The sequence below is a fragment of the Hypanus sabinus genome, chromosome 11 (assembly GCF_030144855.1).
Source record: "Hypanus sabinus isolate sHypSab1 chromosome 11, sHypSab1.hap1, whole genome shotgun sequence".
Classification (NCBI taxonomy): domain Eukaryota; kingdom Metazoa; phylum Chordata; class Chondrichthyes; order Myliobatiformes; family Dasyatidae; genus Hypanus; species Hypanus sabinus.
In genome coordinates this window covers 26,762,657-26,782,140 of record NC_082716.1, presented here as the reverse complement: position 1 = coordinate 26,782,140, position 19,484 = coordinate 26,762,657, and the positions used below count along the sequence as shown (strand labels likewise).

The following is a 19,484-nucleotide window of genomic DNA, read 5'->3' as shown; positions in this document are numbered from 1 at the left end:
CTTGCACTGTAGACCTTACATGACAATATTTGATTCTAAGATGTAGAGTTTGATTGCTAGCATACAAGCAAGCAGCTGAAAAGAAGCACCTACCAATTCATGAAAGTGTGTAAAATTAAGGTTTAGATTATCTGTTCTTTATAGAAATCTGAACACCTATGTCAGGATTCTGTTCATCAACCATAACTCAGCATTTAACACCATCCTGCTTGATAAGTTACAGAACCTGGGGCTCTGTACTTCCTTCTGCAATTGGATCCTCGATTTCCTAACTGGAAGACCTCAGATTGGTGATAACATCCCCTCCTCGCTGATGATCAACACTGGTGCACCTCAGGGGTGCGTGCTTAGCCCACTACTCTACTCTCTCTATACCCATGATTGTGTAGCTAGACATAGCTCAATTACCATCTATAAATTTGCTGATGATACAACCATTGCCACTTTTCTGCTGTACATTTCCCCAAGAACATCTGTTCCCAATTTCTGCTTCCAAGTTCCTGCCTGATAGCTTCATATATCCCCTTACTCCAATTAAACACTTTCCTAACTTGTCTGTTTCCATCTCTCTCCAATGCTATGGTAAGGGAGATAGAATTATGATCACTATATCCAAAATGCTCTCCTACTGAGAGATCTGACACCTGACCAGGTTCATTTCCCAATACCAGATCAAATACAGCCTCTTCTCTTGTAGGCTTATCTACATATTGAGTCAGGAAACCTTCCTGAACACACCTAACAAACTTCACCCCATCTAAACCCCTTGCTCTAGGAAGGTGCCAATCAATTTTAGAGAAATTAAAATCTCCCACTACGACAATGCTGTTATTATTACACCTTTCCAGAATCTGTCTCCCTTTCAGCTCCTTGATTTCCCTATTATTATTGGGTGGTCTATAAAAAACACCCAGTAGAGTTATTGACCCCTTGCTGTTCCTAACTTCCACCCACAGAGACTCTGTAGAAAATCCCTCCATGACTTCCTCCTTTTCTGCAGCCGTGACACTATCTCTGATCGGCAGAGCCACGCTTCCACCTATTTTGCCTCCCTCCTTGTCCTTTCTGAAACATCAAAAGCCTGGCACTCTGAGTAGCCATTCCTGCCCTTGAGCCATCCAAGTCTCTGTAATGACCACGACATAGTAGTTCAAAGTACTTGATCCACGCTCTGTGCTCATCCGCTTTGTTCATGATGCTTCTTGCTTTAAAATAGATGCATCGCAAAACATCGGGTCTGAGCATATCCCTTCTTTATCACCTGCCTTTCCTCTCTCACACTGTCTCCAAGCTTTCTCTATTTGTGAGCCAACCTCCCTTTCCTCCGTCACTTCAGTTCGGTTCCCACCCCCAGCAATTCTAGTTTAAACTCTCCCCAATAGCCTTAGCAAACCTCCCTGCCAGTATATTGGTCCCCCTTGGATTCAACTGCCACCTTCCTTTTTGTGCAGGTCATGCCTGCCCCAGAAGAGGTCCCAATGATCCAGAAATCTGCATCCTTGCCCCCTGTTCCAATCCCTCAGTAATCATAATATAATAGAAAAGCTCAGTACAATAGGAGTCCAGGTCCCTACATGTTGAGTGATGACATGACTGATCTACCATTAAACTGCTGTTGCCCTGAAACCAAACCCAACTTGTGTTAAAGAGAAAATGGGACAAGAAGTAGGAATTTCAGGGCAAAGGTTTGCAAGAAGGTAATTTTTAGCTGTAATGTGTTAAGTTTCTGATGTGAACATTTCTCCAAGCCAAAGACCACATTGTCCTGGCAAAGAGGTTCTGGCAAAGAAACCTAGAAACATAATATGAAGCACCAATTATAATATGATAGAATTCACCCTGCAGTTTGAGAGGGAGATGATAAAGTCAGATGTATCATTATTACAGTGGGATAAAAGGAATTACAGAGGCATGAGAGAGGATCTGGCCAAGGTTGAATGAAAGGGGACACTAGCAGGAATGATGACTGAACAACAATGGCTGGAGTTTCTGGAGGCAATTCAAAAGATGCAGGATAGATAGGTCCCAAGGATGAAGAAGCAAAGGGAGGATGAAGCAACCGTGGCTGACAAGGGAAGTCAAAAACAGCAGAAAAGCAAAGGAGAGGGCATACAAAGTAGCAAAAATTAGTGGGAAGTTTGATGATTGGGAAGCTTTTAAAAACTAACAGAAGGCAACTGAAAAGCCATATGGAGAGAAAACATGAACTATGAAGGGAAGCTAGCCAATAATATAAAAGAGGATACCAATTTTTTTTCAAATATATAAAGAGTAAAAGAGAGGCAAGAGTGGATATTGAACCGTTGGAAAATGACATTGGAAAAGTAGTAATGGGGGACAAACAAATGGCAGATGAAATTAATAAGTATTTTGTGCAGTCTTCACTGTGGAGGACACAAACAGCATGACAGAAATTCAAGAGTGTTAGGGGGTAGAAGTGAACATTATTGCTATTATTAAGGAGAAGGTGCTTGGGACGATGAAAGGTCTCAAGGTACATAAATCACCTGGACCAGATGGACCCCAGTGTTCTTAAAGAGGTTGCTGAAGGTATTGTGGAGGTATTAGTAATGATCTTTCAAGAATCAATAGATGCTGACATGGTTCTGGAGGACTGGAAAATTGTAAATGCCACTCCACTCTTTAAGAAGGGAGAGAGGGAGAAGAAAGGAAACTGTAGGCCAGTTAGTCTGACCTCAATGGCTGGGAAGATGTAGGATTCCTTTATTAAGAATGAGGTTTCAGAGTACATGGAATGCATGATAAAGAAAGCTGAAGTTCCTTAAGGGAAAATATTGCCTGACAAATCTAGCAGAATTCTTTAAGGAAGTAACAGGCAAGATAGGTACAGGAGAGTCAGTGGATGTTTGCTTGGATTTTCAGAAGACATTTGGCAAGATGCCACACATGAGATTGTTCAGCAAGATAAGAGCCCATGATATTACAGGAAAGATACTTTCATGGATAGAAGTGTGGTGAACTACATATACCTGTCTGGACACGCCCCCTGCTGACTGCTTCTGTGGCTCCTCCCACAGACCCCAGTATAAAGGCGATTGGGGCCTGAGCCCGGCTTCTCTGCCTCCAGGATGTAGTATGGTGGTCACTCACTGCTTGTTCCTTCTTCCAGTCAATAAAAGCCGATATCTCGCCTTTACATCTCAGAGAGAGTTATTGATGGTGCATCAAGAAGATTGGCTGACTGGCAGGACGGATAGAGTGGGAAAAAGGGGGCCTTTTCTGGTTGGCTGCTAGTGACTAATAGTGTTCCAATACTGATGGTGTTGGGACCACTACTTTCACATTATTTATTAATGATCTTGGTGACTGAATTGATGGATTTGTGGCCAGGATTGAGGACCATACAAAGATAGGTCAAATGGCATGTAGTGTTGAGGAAGCAGGGATTCTGCAGAAGGACTGAGACAGATTGTGAGAATGGGCAAAGAAGAGCCTGATGGAATATAGCATGCAAAAGTGTATGGTCATGCACTTTGGTAGAAGGAATAAATGTGAAGACTGTTTTCTAAGTGCGGAGAAAATTCAAAATCCGGAGATGCAAAGGGACATGGAAGTCCTTGTGCAGAATTCATAAAGGTTAACTTGCAGATTGAGTCAGTACTAAGAAAAGCAAATGCAATGTTAACATTTATTTTGAGAGGACCAGAATACGAGAGAATGCTGGGGCTTTATGAGGAATTGATCAGATTGCATTTGGAACATTTGGAGTACTGTGAGCAGTTTTCGACCCAATATCTAAGAAAAGATGTGCTGACATTCATGAGAATGATTTTAAGAATGAAGTGATTAATGTATGAGGAGTGTTTGATGGCTCTGGGCCTGCATAAGGGGCTATCTCATCGAAATCTATCGAATATTAAAAGGTCTGAATAGAATGGATATAGAGGGGATGTTTGTCACTGGAGGATGTTTCCTGTAGTGAATGAGTCTAGGACCAGATGACACAGCCTTAGGCTAGAGGGACATCCATTTAGAACAGATGAGAATCTGTAGAATTCATTCCCACAGGCAGCTGTGGAGGCCAGATCATTGAGTATATTTCAAGTGTAGGTTGATAGGTGCTTGATTAGTCAGGGTGTCAAAAATTATGGGGAGAATGCAGGAGATTGGGGTTGAGAGGCATAATAAATCAGCTGCGATGAATAGCAGAGACTTGATGGGCCAAATTGCCTAACTTGCTCCTGTGTCTTCTGGTCTTATGATTGGGGTCTACATACACATAACCTGAGTTTTAATGTTAATTGCACGTGACAAAGCCGATACCATTTCAGCAATAAGCCCAGAATTCAAATTGCTCTAACTAAATTGCTGAATTCTCCTGAATGACCATGACAATGCAGCAGGCGGTGCCACCTTGTGGTTATGCTTTTATAGTTCTTAAAAATATTATACAGTTTTCTACCATAATTCTTTCAGGCTAGAGAAGTACAAGCTCAGAATTTGACTTTGCTGGTCAATAAGATTATACCCAATCGTCCATTACATTTATTTTTTAGTATGATCCTGAAAATATTTCTCTAAGTGTCTAAAATACTACCAGTTTCAGACTTAATTTCATTCTGTCTGGATCCATCCAGGTTAAGTACACCTGATTTATATCTTGCCTATAAATACACACAGACAAGTGGTATGGATTTAAAAGAATTTAATCATTAGTCTGAGATTGGCTCAGGCTAAATTTGTTAATGTTAGCTTTTATGAATGGCAAAACAAAATTTAGATTATCCAGATTATCCATTCCTGTGGGATAACCCATCTCTTCAGTGTAGGTTGATAGTCTACACAGTATTTGTAGACGTTTGACTGTGCCTCTGCCTCTGCCATTTGACTTGCAAACATTTTGGGTTATGAATAGTTCTCAGGAATGGAACCCTGCTGTAACCTGGGGAGAGTCATGAGCCACTTGCAGGGGAGAATCCCGAAGATTCAGAATACAGTGGATTCTGGTTAATTGAGCCATCAGTTAATTCGACAGCCATTTATTTGGGACAACTCTGAAGTAACAAAAACTAATTCGAGAAAAAGGCTGGGATTTCCTTCATTTATTTGGGACAATATGCCATTTAATTGGGACATGATACTGTTGCCAAACAATATCTATCTTGCATCAGTCGCGTGCACTTGCCATTAGATTCCATGCCGTGCTTAGAGTGATCAGTTTTTAAATAGAATCAGAGTGTATTTTTGGTTCAAAAAGCTGTGATATTTGTCACTGATAGTTGGTGAAAAATAAGCAGTAAGATAATTCAGAATTGTTTTATTCACCATGGTTTCAAGCCTTCCGGCTTGAGATGCTAGAAACATCCGGAAGTGAAAATGAAATGATTTCACTGCTTGAACAAGTTAGGAACTGCAAAGAATTTGAAGATATCGGCAATCATCTTGAATGTTACAATGAAAATTAAGATTCAGAGGATGCAATCTGCAATAATCTAAAGTGTTTTATGAAGGGAGTCCATTATATATACTCGGTGTGTGCACTGTCTTTGTTCATTTACTGTCAATCAAAAGAGCATGTCGGATGTTACTCAGTTAAGCAATAGTTCTTTTTTTATACCTTTTAACTATTTCCATGAAACTTCAGCTAATTGGATCAGCCGCTTAAATGAGCCAAAATGCACTGGTCCTGATGTGTCACAATTAACTGGTATCCACTGAACTTATACCTTGTTCTTTATCCTGAAAGTTCTAGCCTTTGAAAGGCCAAGCATCTCCCCTCTGTGTATCAATTCATAATTGTCATCAAATATGACAATGGTTCTTGGTCTAAGAACTTGATCCATCTCTTTGGATTTCTTAATAAACTGCAGCAATTTAATCATCTCTAAAATGCTTGTCTCCCTGTTTCATAAAGTGATTTACTTTCAATAAAAAATTATTATTCTTTGCAACAAAACTTATTAAAGAGGAATCAATACCTGAGGAACAGGTTTTTTTTAAATACATGACATTTTAAACCTAATTCTTTCTCCACCAGTTGAGTTTCTCAGTAAAACGAGTCATTTTGATAAGAACAAAGGGCTTACTGATTTGGGTTGTATCATTAGTGCATTCAAAATGTATATATATAACTGTACACAGAATATATTGACTGTTAGGGTGTTGACATTTCAATGTGTTGCATATAGTTGCAGATAACATACATCATATTTTGGACATGCAGCTGTGCACTCAGACAGTGAGGGAATTAATCCAGAGTCATTGTTTTTAAAGTGCATGTGCTCCATTATCACTTCAATATCCTGTCTTGTTTTAGGTGCACAGCATTCTGATGATGACCACAGTATTCTTTACATGCATTGGTTTTATTCTTCCTTTTCTTTACAGAGGAGGCTGGAACCAGGTAAGTCAGCAGTTTTGATAGTAAGGGGAAAATTTTCTTTTTCTTTACTTTTCAATGCTAAACTAGCATGATGCATGAACAGTCATAATTCAGTCAATTGTTCATTACAAGTCCATGTATGTATCAATATTTTTTATGCCTTTGTACACTTCCTCACACATAGAAGCTCTGTTTTGCATGCTCTAAAGTTATGTTTTAATGTGTTAAAGGAGATAAGTGATATATATCACATCAGGAGATATTTGGGCAGATGTCAAAGAGAATTTTTTAAGGAGAGGAGGAGATAGGGTGTTGAGACAGGAATCAGAGTTTCTTTTCTTATTAGCTCTTTAGTTTTAAGTATATCCACCTAGCTGATTTATTTTATGATTCAGACTTTTTACAGATGTATTGTTCCGATTTGAACTTCTATTATTGGCTTGGTACTCTGTTTTCCTATTGTTGCCCTCACTCCTCCCTTATCCAAAGCCATTGATTCCTTGCACTAGTACATCATTTGCTGTCTCTCCAAAGCAGAAGTGACCAGGACTATTTTCACCTAATTGCTTGAATGAAGCCACAGAAGGCCAACATTTGTCTTGGTTTGATTAAGAATTTATGTGGTAGACCCAGCTAATCTTTGTAAATAGTTGGGGTCTGGCTGCTGTGAGGAAAGGAGCTCAAAGGCTGGGTTGGGGGTTAGAGGACATGCTAAGGGCTTGGTGCCTAGATTCAGGAATGGATTGTGGACCAAGGCCTAGGTATCTGGGATCATGGCTCTGGAAATTGCAAAAAGATTATCATCCTTTGCAGACATGCTTTTTACCTTTTTGTGCAGGCAAACTTAGACATATTTTCCTAAGAACTAATGTAATTTGGATGATGGAAGGCAAGCCAATATTACCATGGACAACATAACAGAGATATTATGCCCATTTTATGTGCATAGAAAATCTTTAAAACATGCTTCAGATATTAGTGGTGGACATCTCTATCTTGCCCAATATTGTCCAAGGATTATAGTGAATTCTATGACCTCACTAAGCAAATACCATTGTCGTGTTCAGTTAAGTCACTTAAGTTCATTAAGAGGATTTATGGGAATTTTTACGAAAGGAGCAATTGAAGCAATCTGTAAAATGCTAGTCTCACTGAATTTCATGTGGTGATTGTGTTTCACTTTCAATAAAGTACCTCAAGGGTAGTGATCTCTAGATTACTCCCAGTGCCATATGCTTGTAAAGGTAGAAATAAAAAAAAAGATGGCTCAGATGTATGTGTGGCTGAGGAGACGGTGAAGGGGGCAGGGATCCAAGAGCTTGGATCTTGTTTCAGGAATACAGGGCCTGCATGTTCTTGTCAGGGTGAAACACAAGGCTGATTGACAAGGGATGTTGAGACTCTGGTTTAGAAAAAGAGGCATGCACTAAATGTAAGCAACTGAAAACCAGTTAACTTCTTGCTGATGACAAGAACAGTAGGAGTGCACTTATAAGGGAAGTTAAGATGGCAAAAAGAGAATATGAGAAAGACCTGGCAGACAAGTTGAGACAAAATCCCAAGATATTCTACAGGTAATTAAGAAGTTAAAAGGGTAGCTAGGGAATGGATGAGTTCCCTTAAAAATCAAATGGTCCAAAAGGAAATGGGTGAGGCTTTCAATAAATATTTCTCTTCAGTTTATGCTGTGGAGGAAATTATGGGAGGTAAGGAAACGGGGCAAATGAGTGGTTTTGACTTAAGGCACATACAAATGATCAGGGAGGGGGTATTAGAAGCCATAAAGTACATTAAGGTGTCTAAATCTTCAGGGCCTGACCCAGTGCATTCTCATACCTGATTGGAAGTTAGAGATGAAGTGGTAATAGGGTTGGCATGATACTGTTGAGGTTACAGCACTAATGATCTGAGTTCAACTCGGCCAACCAAGGGCAACTAGGCCTTAAGTGAGAGATCTAGCATCTCCAAATTCGGAGTTCCCTGATATCCACTATTACAGTGCCTGTGACCTGGGTTAATTTCCCACTGCTGCTTGTAAGTAGTTTGTACCTTCACCCCATGACCACATGGGTTTCTTCCAGGTGCTCCGGTTTCTTCCCCAATTCCAAAGGCACAGGAGTGAGTAGCTTAACTGGTCACATAGGTGTAATTGAGCAGAACTGGCTTGTTGGGCAAAAGGACCTGCTACTGTGCTGTATCTACAAATAATTAATTAATAAATAAATAAATAAATAAATAAATAAATAAATAAATAAATAAATAAATAAATAGATAAATAAATAAATAAATAAATAGATAAATAGATAAATAAATAGATAGATAGATAGATAGATAAATAAATAAATAAATAAATAAATAAATAAATAAATAAATAAATAAATAGATAGATAGATAGATAGATAGATAAATAGATAAATAAATAAATAAATAAATAAATAAATAAATAAATAAATAAATAAATAAATAAATAAATAAATAAATAAATAAATAAATAAATAAATAAATAAATAAATAAATAGATAAATAAAAAAAAAAAAAAAAAAAAAAAAAGTTTGTGGAAGCCTGTGCAGAGATTTCTGTTCCTTCTCTGGTCAGAGGTGAAATTTTGCAGGACTGGAGATGAGATAATGTGGAACGATTGTTTAAGAGGGTAGCAAAATCAAACCAGGAAAGTACAGAGTGAGAGAACGTGACAGAGAGGAATAGCAGGAATTGGGAGGCAGTGTTGGCAACTCCCTTGCTTGAGTTATTCTGATAAGCCAGTGGTTTCGAAGGGAAGTCTGAGATGAACTGGAGGTTAGGTGACCATGCATCTGACTATTCCACTGCTGATGCACTGACACACTAAGGAAGGGTCCAGGTACCCTTTGACCTTTGCACTCAGTATGTGTAAGCAGGCTGGAAGGTGGAGACAGCAGATGTTGAGTCTATTTAGTGGTGGGATGTGGATAAGACCTAATAAGAGTCCAGGTCTCTACATGTTGAGTGATGACATGACTGATCCACCATTAAACTGCTGTTGCCCTGAAACGAAACCCAACTTGTGTTAAAGAGAAAATGGGACAAGAAGTAGGAGTTTCAGGGCAAAGGTTTGCAAAAAGATAATTTTTAGCTGTAATGTGTCATTTCTATTGTGAACATTTCTTCAAGCTAAAGACCATATTGCCCTGGCAAAGAGGAATAACAAACTCAAATAGTAATTAACAGCTGAAAACAATTAGTAGCTCATGTGACTCCCATGTGGTATTCATACCTAACATTTGCCTGGTAGAATATAATGAAGGCAAGGCAACTGGATGCTAGTGCTCACTGTATGATCACATTCGTTCAAAATACAAGATGTGGGAGGAATGAAATTTCAGTGGTCTATTCCCTCCACAGATGCTGCCTGACTCACTGAGTTCCCCCAACATCTGGTTTCTGCTCTGACTTTCAGAATCTGCAGTCTCTTGTTACTTCATCACATTCATTTAGTTTACTTGCCTTCTCTAACCTCTTCTCTTCATCCTTTTGCACTGCCATTTTGGTACTAAATAGCACAGTCCAGGACCATTACTTAAAGTGAACAATTTAACTTTGTATGATCTGATATAAATACTTTGAGTTAGAAAATTTACATCATTTAAAAAAAATGTGTATACATCTCTGCCCACCAAGGCCATTCTCTCTTCTCTGCTCTTCCATTGAGCAGAAGATACAAAAGCCTAAAAGCACATACACCCAGGCTCCAGGACAGCTTCTAATCCACTGTTACCAAACTCTTCAATGGACCTCCTGTATAAGACCATAAGAAATAGGAGCAGAATTTGGCCATTTGGCCCATCAAGTCTGTTCTGCGATTTCATCATGGCTGATCCAATTTTCCTCTTAGCCCCAATCTCCTGCCTTCTTCCTGTATCCATTCATGCCCTGACCATTCAAGAATCTATCAACCTCTGACTTAAATATAAATAAAGACTTGGCCTCCACAGCTGCCTGTAGCAAAGAATTCCACAGAGTCACCACTCCCTGTCTAAAAAAATTCCTCATCCTCTCCATTCTAAAAGGACGCCCTTCTATTTTGAGGCTGTGTCCTCTGGTCTTAGATTCTCCCACCATAGGAAACATCCTTTCCACATCCACTCCATCAAGGCCTTTCACCATTTGTGAAGTTTCAGTGAGGTCACCCTCATTCTTCTGAATTCCAGTGAATACAGGCCCAGAGCCATCAAATGCTCTTCAGATGACAAGCCTTCAATCCTGGAATAATTTTTGTGAATCTCCTTTGAACTCTCTCCAGTTTCAGCACATCCTTTCTAAGATAAGGAGCCTAAAGCTGCTCACAATACTTCAAGTGAGGCCTCACCAGTGCTTTATAAAGCCTCAACATTATATACTTGCTTTTATATTCTAATCCTCTTGAAATGAATGCTAACTTTGTACTTGCCTTCTTCACCACAGACTCAACCAGCAAATTAACCTTTAGAGAATCCTGCACAAGGACCCCAAAGACCCTTTGCATCTCAGTGTTTTATATTTTCGCTCCATTTAGGAAGTAGTCAACACATTAATTTTTTCTACCTAGGTGCATGAGCATACACTTCCTGATACTATTCCATCTGCCATTTCTTTTTTTCTTATTCAATCTTTTTATTAAGTTTCCAATAAACAATATTAATACTAACACGTAGAGATCAGGAATACAATAATAACAGTTAACATGCAGAAACACATATTCCAAGTAACAAATGGAGTCTAACCTCCCAATCTCTTATTAATTAACCATGAAAAAGATAATCATAATTATTAAAAAAAAGAAAAAGAAAAAAAATCCCCAAACTAAAACTAACCTAAAAAAACCAAAGATTGTGCTGCCATAATTGATTGGTTAAAATTATATTTTGTTGTTAACTCCGCTCCTCTATACTTAAAAAAAATACTGAATAAAGGATTCAGAAAGGGTCAACTTACATCATATGAAAATATTGAATAAATGGCTTCCAAGTTTCTTCAAATTTAACTGAGGGGACCATAGTGCCGCTCCTAGTCTTTTCCAAATTTAAACATGCAATTGTTTGGGACAACCATTGAAATGTGGTTGGAATCTTTCCATTTAAATAAAATGGATCTTCCGGCTATTAATGTAACAAGTGCAATTAGATGACAAGTTGATGAGGTTAAATGACTGGAGTCTATCACCGGTAGTCCAAAAATGGCAGTAATAGGATGAGGTTGTAAATCAACACGCAGAACTGCTGAAATAATATCAAAAATATCTTTCCAATATTTTCTTAAGAGAGGACATGACCAGAACATATGTGTCAAAGAAGCTACTTCAGAATTATATCTATCACAAACAGGGTTTATATGACGGTAAAAATGTGCTAACTTATTCTTGGACATATGAGCCCTATGAATCACCTTAAATTGTATCAAAGCATGTCTGGCACACATTGATGAAGTATTTACTAGTTTAAGTATTTTCTCCCATTTCTCTGTAGATAAAGATATTTGAAGTTCTCTTTCCCACTCATTCTTAATTTTATCTGAAGTACTTAGACGCATTTTTGTAATCAAATCATAAATAATTGCTATTAAACTCTTCTGAACGGGGTTTTAACCCAAAATTTTTTCTGTAACTGTGATTGGATATGATATCGGAAAGGTAGGTAAAACAGCATTCAGAAAGCTTCTAATCTGTAAATATCTGAAAAAGTGTGGCTGGGCAAATTATATTTATTAGACAACTGTTCAAAATACATAAAACAATCATCAATAAATAAATCACGAAAACATGCTATTCCTTTTGGTTTCCGTAACAACAAGGCTTGATCAATTCTAGACGGTTGGAAAAAAATTTAGATATAATAGAGCTTGACAGCACAAATTTATTCAACCCAAAAAATTTACAAAATTGAAACCATATTCGTATTGTATGTTTAACTATTGGATTTATCATTTGATTATTCAATTTAGTAAGTGCAAAGGGATGCACAGCTTCTAGAATAGAAGCCAGTGAAAATCCCTGTACAGACTCACGCTCGAGGTTCATTCATCATGGAGATTGAGTTTCATCCAACTCTTGTGTCCAAAATGTTAAATATCAAATGTTAATTGCCCAATAATAAAATGAAGATGTAAATATTTCTTACTTAACCTGGGATTTCTATATTGCCATATATATGAAGAAATTTTAGAATTGATAGTATCAAAAAAAAAGATTTAGGAATAAAAATTGATACTGCCTGAAATAGATACAGAAATTTAGGTAAAATAAACAACTTAATAGCATTAATTCTACCGATGAAAGATAAGGACAGTGGGGACCACTTAGTAAACAGTTGTTTAACATGATCAATTAAAGGTAAAAAATTAACTTTAAACATATCCTTATACTTCTTAGTAATTTTAATCCCCAAATAAGTAAAATAATCAGTAGCCAATCTAAATGTTGTTTGTCTATAAATAGAAATTTGCATATTTAATGGGAAAAGCAACTCTTACCAAGATTCAATTTATACCCCAAAAAAATACTAAACTGGGCAAGTAAAGTTATTACTGCAGGAATGGATTTCTCTGGGTTAGAAATATATAATAACAGGTTATTTGCATAGAATGATATTTTATGCATCCCATTCCCACGAATAATGTCAAATATATTAGGTGAATCACGAATAGCAATTGCCAAGGGCTCCAGGGCAATATCAAATAATAAAGGACTTAAAGGACAGCCCTGTCTAGTACCTCAAAAAAGCCTAAAAAAGGGAATCTCTGATTATTGGTAAATACAGCAGCCAAGGGTGTATGATATAACAGTTTAATCCGACATAAATTTTGAACCGAAATTAAATTTCTCAAGTATATTAAATAAATATTCCCATTCAAGTCTATCAAATGCCTTCTCGACATCAAGTGAAAAAGCACATTCTGAAGTATTAGATGAAGGAGTGTATGCAATGTTCATTAACTTCCTAATGTTAAAATGTGAATAATGATTTTTAATATATCCTGTTTGATCCTCAGAAATAATCTGAGGCAATACCTTCTCTAATCTAATTGCTAATATTTTGGTTAAAGATTTTAGAATCCACATTCAACAAAGATATAGGCCTATATGATGTACATTCAGTGGGATCTTTATCTTTTTTAGGAATTAAGGAAATTGATGCTTCATAAAAGGATTGTGGTAATTTACCTACTAATAAAGCATCTCTAAAAACTTTACATAACCAGGGAGAGAGTAAATCCGAGAAGATTTTAAAAAAATCAGCTATATAGCCATCTGAACTGGGTGCTTTACCTGAGTTTATCAAAAAAATTAACTTCTTTATTTCCTCTTCAGTAATGGGTGCATCTAATACTAAACGTTCATCAACTGGTAATTCTGGAAAATTTAGTTTCCTTAAAAATTCATTCATTATGGTAGTATGATCAGGAAATTCTGATTGATATAAATTATTATAAAATTCTTGAAAAGATTTGTTAATTTCATCATGATTAACTGTCAAGACACCATCCCATCTATAAACTTTATTAATCTGACATTTTGCCAAAGCTGCTTTCAATTGATTAGCCAACAACTTATTCAATTTATCACCATGTATATAGAATTGGCTCCTAGATTTAAGTAAATGGTTTTCAATCGGAGATGTTAATAACAAATTATGTTGCATCTGAAGTTCACATCTCTCCTTATCAAGCTCCAAATTGGGAGCAATAGAATATTTTTTATCAATATCTTTAATATTATCAGCCAATGCACGTATCTCACTATTAATTTGTTTTTTTTCCAATCTAGCAGAATATGAAATAATTTGTCCATGGATATATACTTTAAGGGTATCCCATAATATCCCACTGGAAATTTCTTCTGTTGAATTAGATGAAAAGAAAAATGCAATCTGTTCTTTAATAAAATTAACAAAATTTAAATCCTGAAGCAAAATAGAGTTGAACTGCCATTGTCTAGTACTAAAAGTTACATCACTAAATTTAATTGATAATTTCAGAGGCGCCTGGTTGGAAATGGCAATTGCATCATACTCACAGGTAACGGAACTAAACGAGAGTCAATAAAAAAGTAATTGATTCTAGACTAATTATGATAAACATGAGAAAAAAGGAGAATTCTTTATCGTTGGGATGTAGAAACCTCCAAATTTCTAAAATTCCCATGTCAACTAAGAAGGAATTAATAAAAGTTGCAGATATATTTGGAGGTACCTGATTGGGTGCAGACCTATCCAACATAGGTTTCAAACAACAATTAAAATCTCCACCCATTATTAGCCTATATTCATTTAAATTGGGAAAAGATATAAATAGCTACCTAAAAATTCAGGATAGTCTGTATTAGGTGCATAAACATTAGCCAAAACTACTCTTTGGTTATAAAGTAAACCAGTAGTTATTAGAAATCTACCATATGGATCTGAAATTATGTCATAATGGACAAATGAGATTGAAGGGTCTATAAAAATGGAAACACCCGTCACTTTGGTTGAAGGATTAGAGTGAAACTGTTGGCCTTTCCAAAACCTTAAAAAATTGCTGATTTTCCTCCTTCCTCACATGAGTCTCCTGTGCAAATATAATCTGAGCATTTAATCTATGAAAAACCTTAAAAATCTTCTTCCGATTAATTGGATGATTCAAACCATTTGTGTTCCATGAAACAAAGTTAATAATCTTATCCATTTTCCTTAAATAAACCATATGGTATGTAAAGGGTTAACCAAGTTGCATAGGAAACTCATGAACCAGGAAGAGGAAAAAAGTTTAAAAAGGAACCAGAAGTTACGACAATGGAGACATTTTTGTAGTTTCAAGGCAGCCCAAATGAAAAAAAGTAGAGTAACAGAAAACGCTGCTCCCTCCTCCAAAGCCAAGAAACCTGGCAAATAGGCAGTCAGGAAGCTATCTAAGACCCACCCAACCCCCATCTCTCTTGTTGGCAAGTCTACAAATTTTAAAAGAAAGAAAACTCCCCATAGCCAAAATATTCTGAAAAGAATGCCAAACACAGACAAAATAAAAAAAATCCTTTGTAGACCATTTTAAAAAACAAGGCCTTAAAAAGAAAACAGAGTACATTCTTCATAGTAATTAATCACCGTGTAAAAGTCTTAATAATTTTCTAAAACAATTAATAAGTAAAATAATAAAGGAAAAGGAAGAAATCTTTACTACAAAACAGACATGAGCCCAAACAAAATATCCAAAACATCAGCTCAAGAACACGGTTTCACGAACTTAAAATGTCTGACTCTATAAGCTAATTATTAACTAACACACCCAATGTGTACAGATATATAGAAACGGAAAATTGATTAAACATCCGAGCTCTCTTCGAGAAATTGCTTTGCATCTTCCACTGATTTGAACCATTTAAATGATTTACCGGGTAAGACCACCCTTAAGCACGCAGGATGCAGCAGAGCCAGTCGAAGATCCTTTTGATAACATTGGGACATGACTTCTTTAAAACGCACTCTTTCTTGCATTACCCCGGGGCAATAATCTTGAACCAAACGGAAGTTGAGATTCTGATATTCAATAATTCCTTTACGACGAGCAATTCGAATTAAGTGCTCCTTCGTACTCACATAGTGAAACCGCAGAATGACATGATGTGGTTTTAACTCTTTTGGTGGTTTAGATTTTAACAATCTGTGTGCTCTATCGAATATTGGGGGATGAATTAAAAGCCTCCGATCAGAATTCAGAGAAAAATTCAGTAAGGTCCCTGCTCTCGACGTCTTCATTGAGACCTATTATTGGCAAATTCTGTCTGCGACTGCGACTCTCCAAATTGATAATCTTAGTAAGCTTCAGTACTAAACTTATACTAATTCGACGAGTAGTCGAATTTGATTTCTTTTCAAAAGAGTTCATTTTGGAATCCCGCTGTTTCCCAACTTCAGTAAGCTCGATAATTTGCTGATGTATTGTGTTCTCTTCTTTGAGTGCTTTCAATTTGCCTTTATTCTCCTTCAGCATTATTTCCAATGCAGCAAATCTTTTATCAAGTTTTTCATCCAATACAGTGAATTTTTTATCCAGTAAGTTCGAAATAGCTTGTAAAGTAAGTTGAGTCTGTGTTAGTTGGTCTTCTTTCTTCCCATTTCCGTTACTGGTTTCTTTGCCTTCCGCTAATGCCTTTCTTGTTCTGGAAGTCATTTCCGTCAATTAAACTTCAAATTTCCAACATATAAAGATGTTAAAGACACTTTGATACATGTACCAAAGGGGAGATTGGGACATTGGTAAAAGATCGGAGCAGCGCCAAAAATGTGACCTATTCCATTTAGGGCCAAGAGTCTCCCCATCAGCCATTTCTGTCCCCCTCTGCTAATCTGTCTAAGTCCTTCTGTAGGCTCTCTACTTCCTCAAAACTACCTGCTCCTCCAACTATCTTCATATCACCTGCAAATTTAGCAATGATGCCATCAATACCATCATCCAAGTCATTGACGTAATGTAAAAAGAAGTGGTCCCAAACAGACATCTGTAGAACACCACTAGTCACCAGCAGCCAGCCAGGAAAGGCTCCCTTTATTTCCACTTTGTCTCCTGCCAATCAGCCACTGCTTAATCCATGCTAGAATCTTTCCTGTCATACCATTTGTAGCTTGTTAAACAGCCTCATGTGTGGCACCTTGTCAAAGGCCTTCTGAAAATGCAGGTACACAACATCAACCGATTCTCCTTTGTCTATTCTGCTTGATATTTCTTCAAAGAATTTCAATGGATTTGTCAGGCAAGATTTTCCCTTGAGGAAACCATGCTGACTATGGCCTATTTTATCAATGTCTTCAAATACCCTGAGACCTCATACTTAATAACTGTCTCCAATATCTTCCCAACCACTGAGGTCAGACTAACTGGCGTATAATTTCCTTTCTTCTGTCTCTCTCCCTTCTTGAAGTGGAGTTACGTTTGCAATTTTTCAGTTTTCCAGAACCATTCCTGAATCTAGTGATTTGTGTAAGATCATTACTAATGGCCCCATAATCTCTTCAGCCACCTGTTTCAGAACTCTGGAGTGTCCACCATCTGGTCCAGGTGACTTATTTACCTTCAGACCTTTCAGATTCCCAAGAATCTTTTCTATAGTTATGGTAACTTCATACACTTCATGCCCCCGAAACCTGAAACTTCCACCATACTGCTAGTGTCTTTCACAGTGAAGACAGATGCAACGTGTTTATTCAGCTTGTCTGCCATTTGCTTGTCCCCCATTCCTACCTCTCCAGCATTGTTTCCAGTGGTCTGATATCCACTCTCGCCTCTCTTTTACACTTTATGTATCTTAGGAAACTTTTGGTATCCTCTTGAGTATTATTGGGTAGCTCACTTTGCTATTCCATCTTTACCTTCTTAATGACATTTTTAGTTGCCTTTTGTTGGTTTTTCAAAGCTTTCCAATTAATTTCCCACTAATTTTTGCTCTGTTAGACACCCTCTCTTTGGTGTTTATTTTGACATTGACTTCTCTTGTTAGCCATGGATTTGTCATCTTTCCTTTAGAATGCTTCTTCCTCTTTGGGATGTATATATCCTGTGCCCTCCATAGATGGACTCAACCTCACAACCTCCCGTGTTATGATCTTGCCAATTTATTGTTTATCTGAACTGCACTTTCTCTTTAGCTTTTACACTTTATTCTGCATTTTTATTGATTTACCTTGTTGCCCACTGTAATAATTTCATTTGTATGAATATTATGCAAGCTTTGCACTGTATTTAGGTACATGTGACAGTAATATACCATCACCAATACACCAATAACGTACCAATATCATCACCATTGTGTGTCATATTGGATGACGTGGGTGATCATGGTTTCCATGATCATGATCGTTCTTGGCAAATTCTTCTACAGAAGTGGTTTGCCCTTATTCTGGGCAGTGTCTTTACAAAACTAGTGATCCTAGCTATTATCAATGCTCTTCATAGATTCTCTGCCTGATGTCAGTGGTCATATAATCAGGATTAGTGATATGCACCAGGTGTTCATATGACCATCCACCACCTCCTTCCATAGCTTAACATGACCCTGATCATGAGGCTAAGCAAGTACTACACCTTTTCCAAGGGTGACCTGCAGGCTAGAGGATGGAAGGAGCACCTTAAACTTCTTTTGGTAGAGACATATCTCTTCCCAGCCGCCATAAAGCAATACAAATACCAATACAAAAACATATTGTGGAAAAGCAACTTACTTTACAGAAGAAAACAGTTCTGCAGACATTACTTATTTCAATAACAGTAAGGTATGTGAATGTCTAAATGTCCAATTGATGAATGGATGCAAATTGTTTCACATTTACTGATTTAAATTCTATTAAGTGTTTTCGATACCCATAAGCTTCAGTTCTTAAGAGAGCTCTGTATAATTTGGTATGTTTATTGGTTGTAATGTGGGTACATGAACCTCTGTCTCCCTGTAGAATGCTGGTGCTCATCCATACTTTGGCTGTATAATACTTACACTGGTGATTCTACAGGCACTTGTGGCCATATTCAGAACCAATCCGTATGCTCCCAGGTAGGTCTATCAGTCATTGTAATACTTCTCTGTAATCTCTTCTGACACAACTTTTGATAATGAGAAAGGAAATCAATGTAATTTTAAAATATCTTAAACTAAGATCAAGGAAGAATATAGTATGTTTTAACTTCTAACACTATAACTTCTACAACTTGTTGATTTTAATATTCACCATCTTTAGGCGATATCTCTTTAACTGGTTTCATTGGACGACAGGCACTTTTGCTAGAATAATTGCAGGTAAGTTTAAAGAAAAATGTTTTCATTTAATAAAGACTTTCTAATAAATCTTGATAAATGTAAGGTTTGTGGGCTGGTAAGAAATGGGCTTAAATGCTGACCAGTTACAGCAAGACTAAGGATTTATTAATTTAATAGACATGTCTCGTGGAGGAATTCTGAAACTGGTTCTCAGCTGATTTCCATTAAACAGTATGGAAACTTCTAATAAGAATTACAGAATACAGGACCTTATGTTAACTTGTGACTCCTTCAATCTGCAATGAATTATCATCTTAAGAATTAATTTCCCATGCACCTTGACTAGTAAGTAATGCAAGTGTTCTTCAAAGGGATAGAAAACACATTGAAAACACAGGGAGGTGGGGG

The 19,484-nt window shown here is 37.1% G+C and overlaps 1 protein-coding gene across 4 annotated transcripts in view; it reads left to right on the top strand.

Moving 5' to 3' along the window:
- LOC132401780 (ferric-chelate reductase 1-like) overlaps positions 1-19,484 on the top strand; it is an 88,406-nt gene that overhangs the window by 44,170 nt on the left and 24,752 nt on the right. For all 4 annotated transcript variants that reach the window (XM_059983982.1, XM_059983981.1, XM_059983979.1 and 1 more), the window contains exons 11-13: positions 6,278-6,364; positions 18,775-18,872; positions 19,057-19,115. In XM_059983982.1, the coding sequence (XP_059839965.1) occupies positions 6,278-6,364; positions 18,775-18,872; positions 19,057-19,115 (244 nt within the window). The remainder of the gene's footprint in view (positions 1-6,277; positions 6,365-18,774; positions 18,873-19,056; positions 19,116-19,484) is intronic.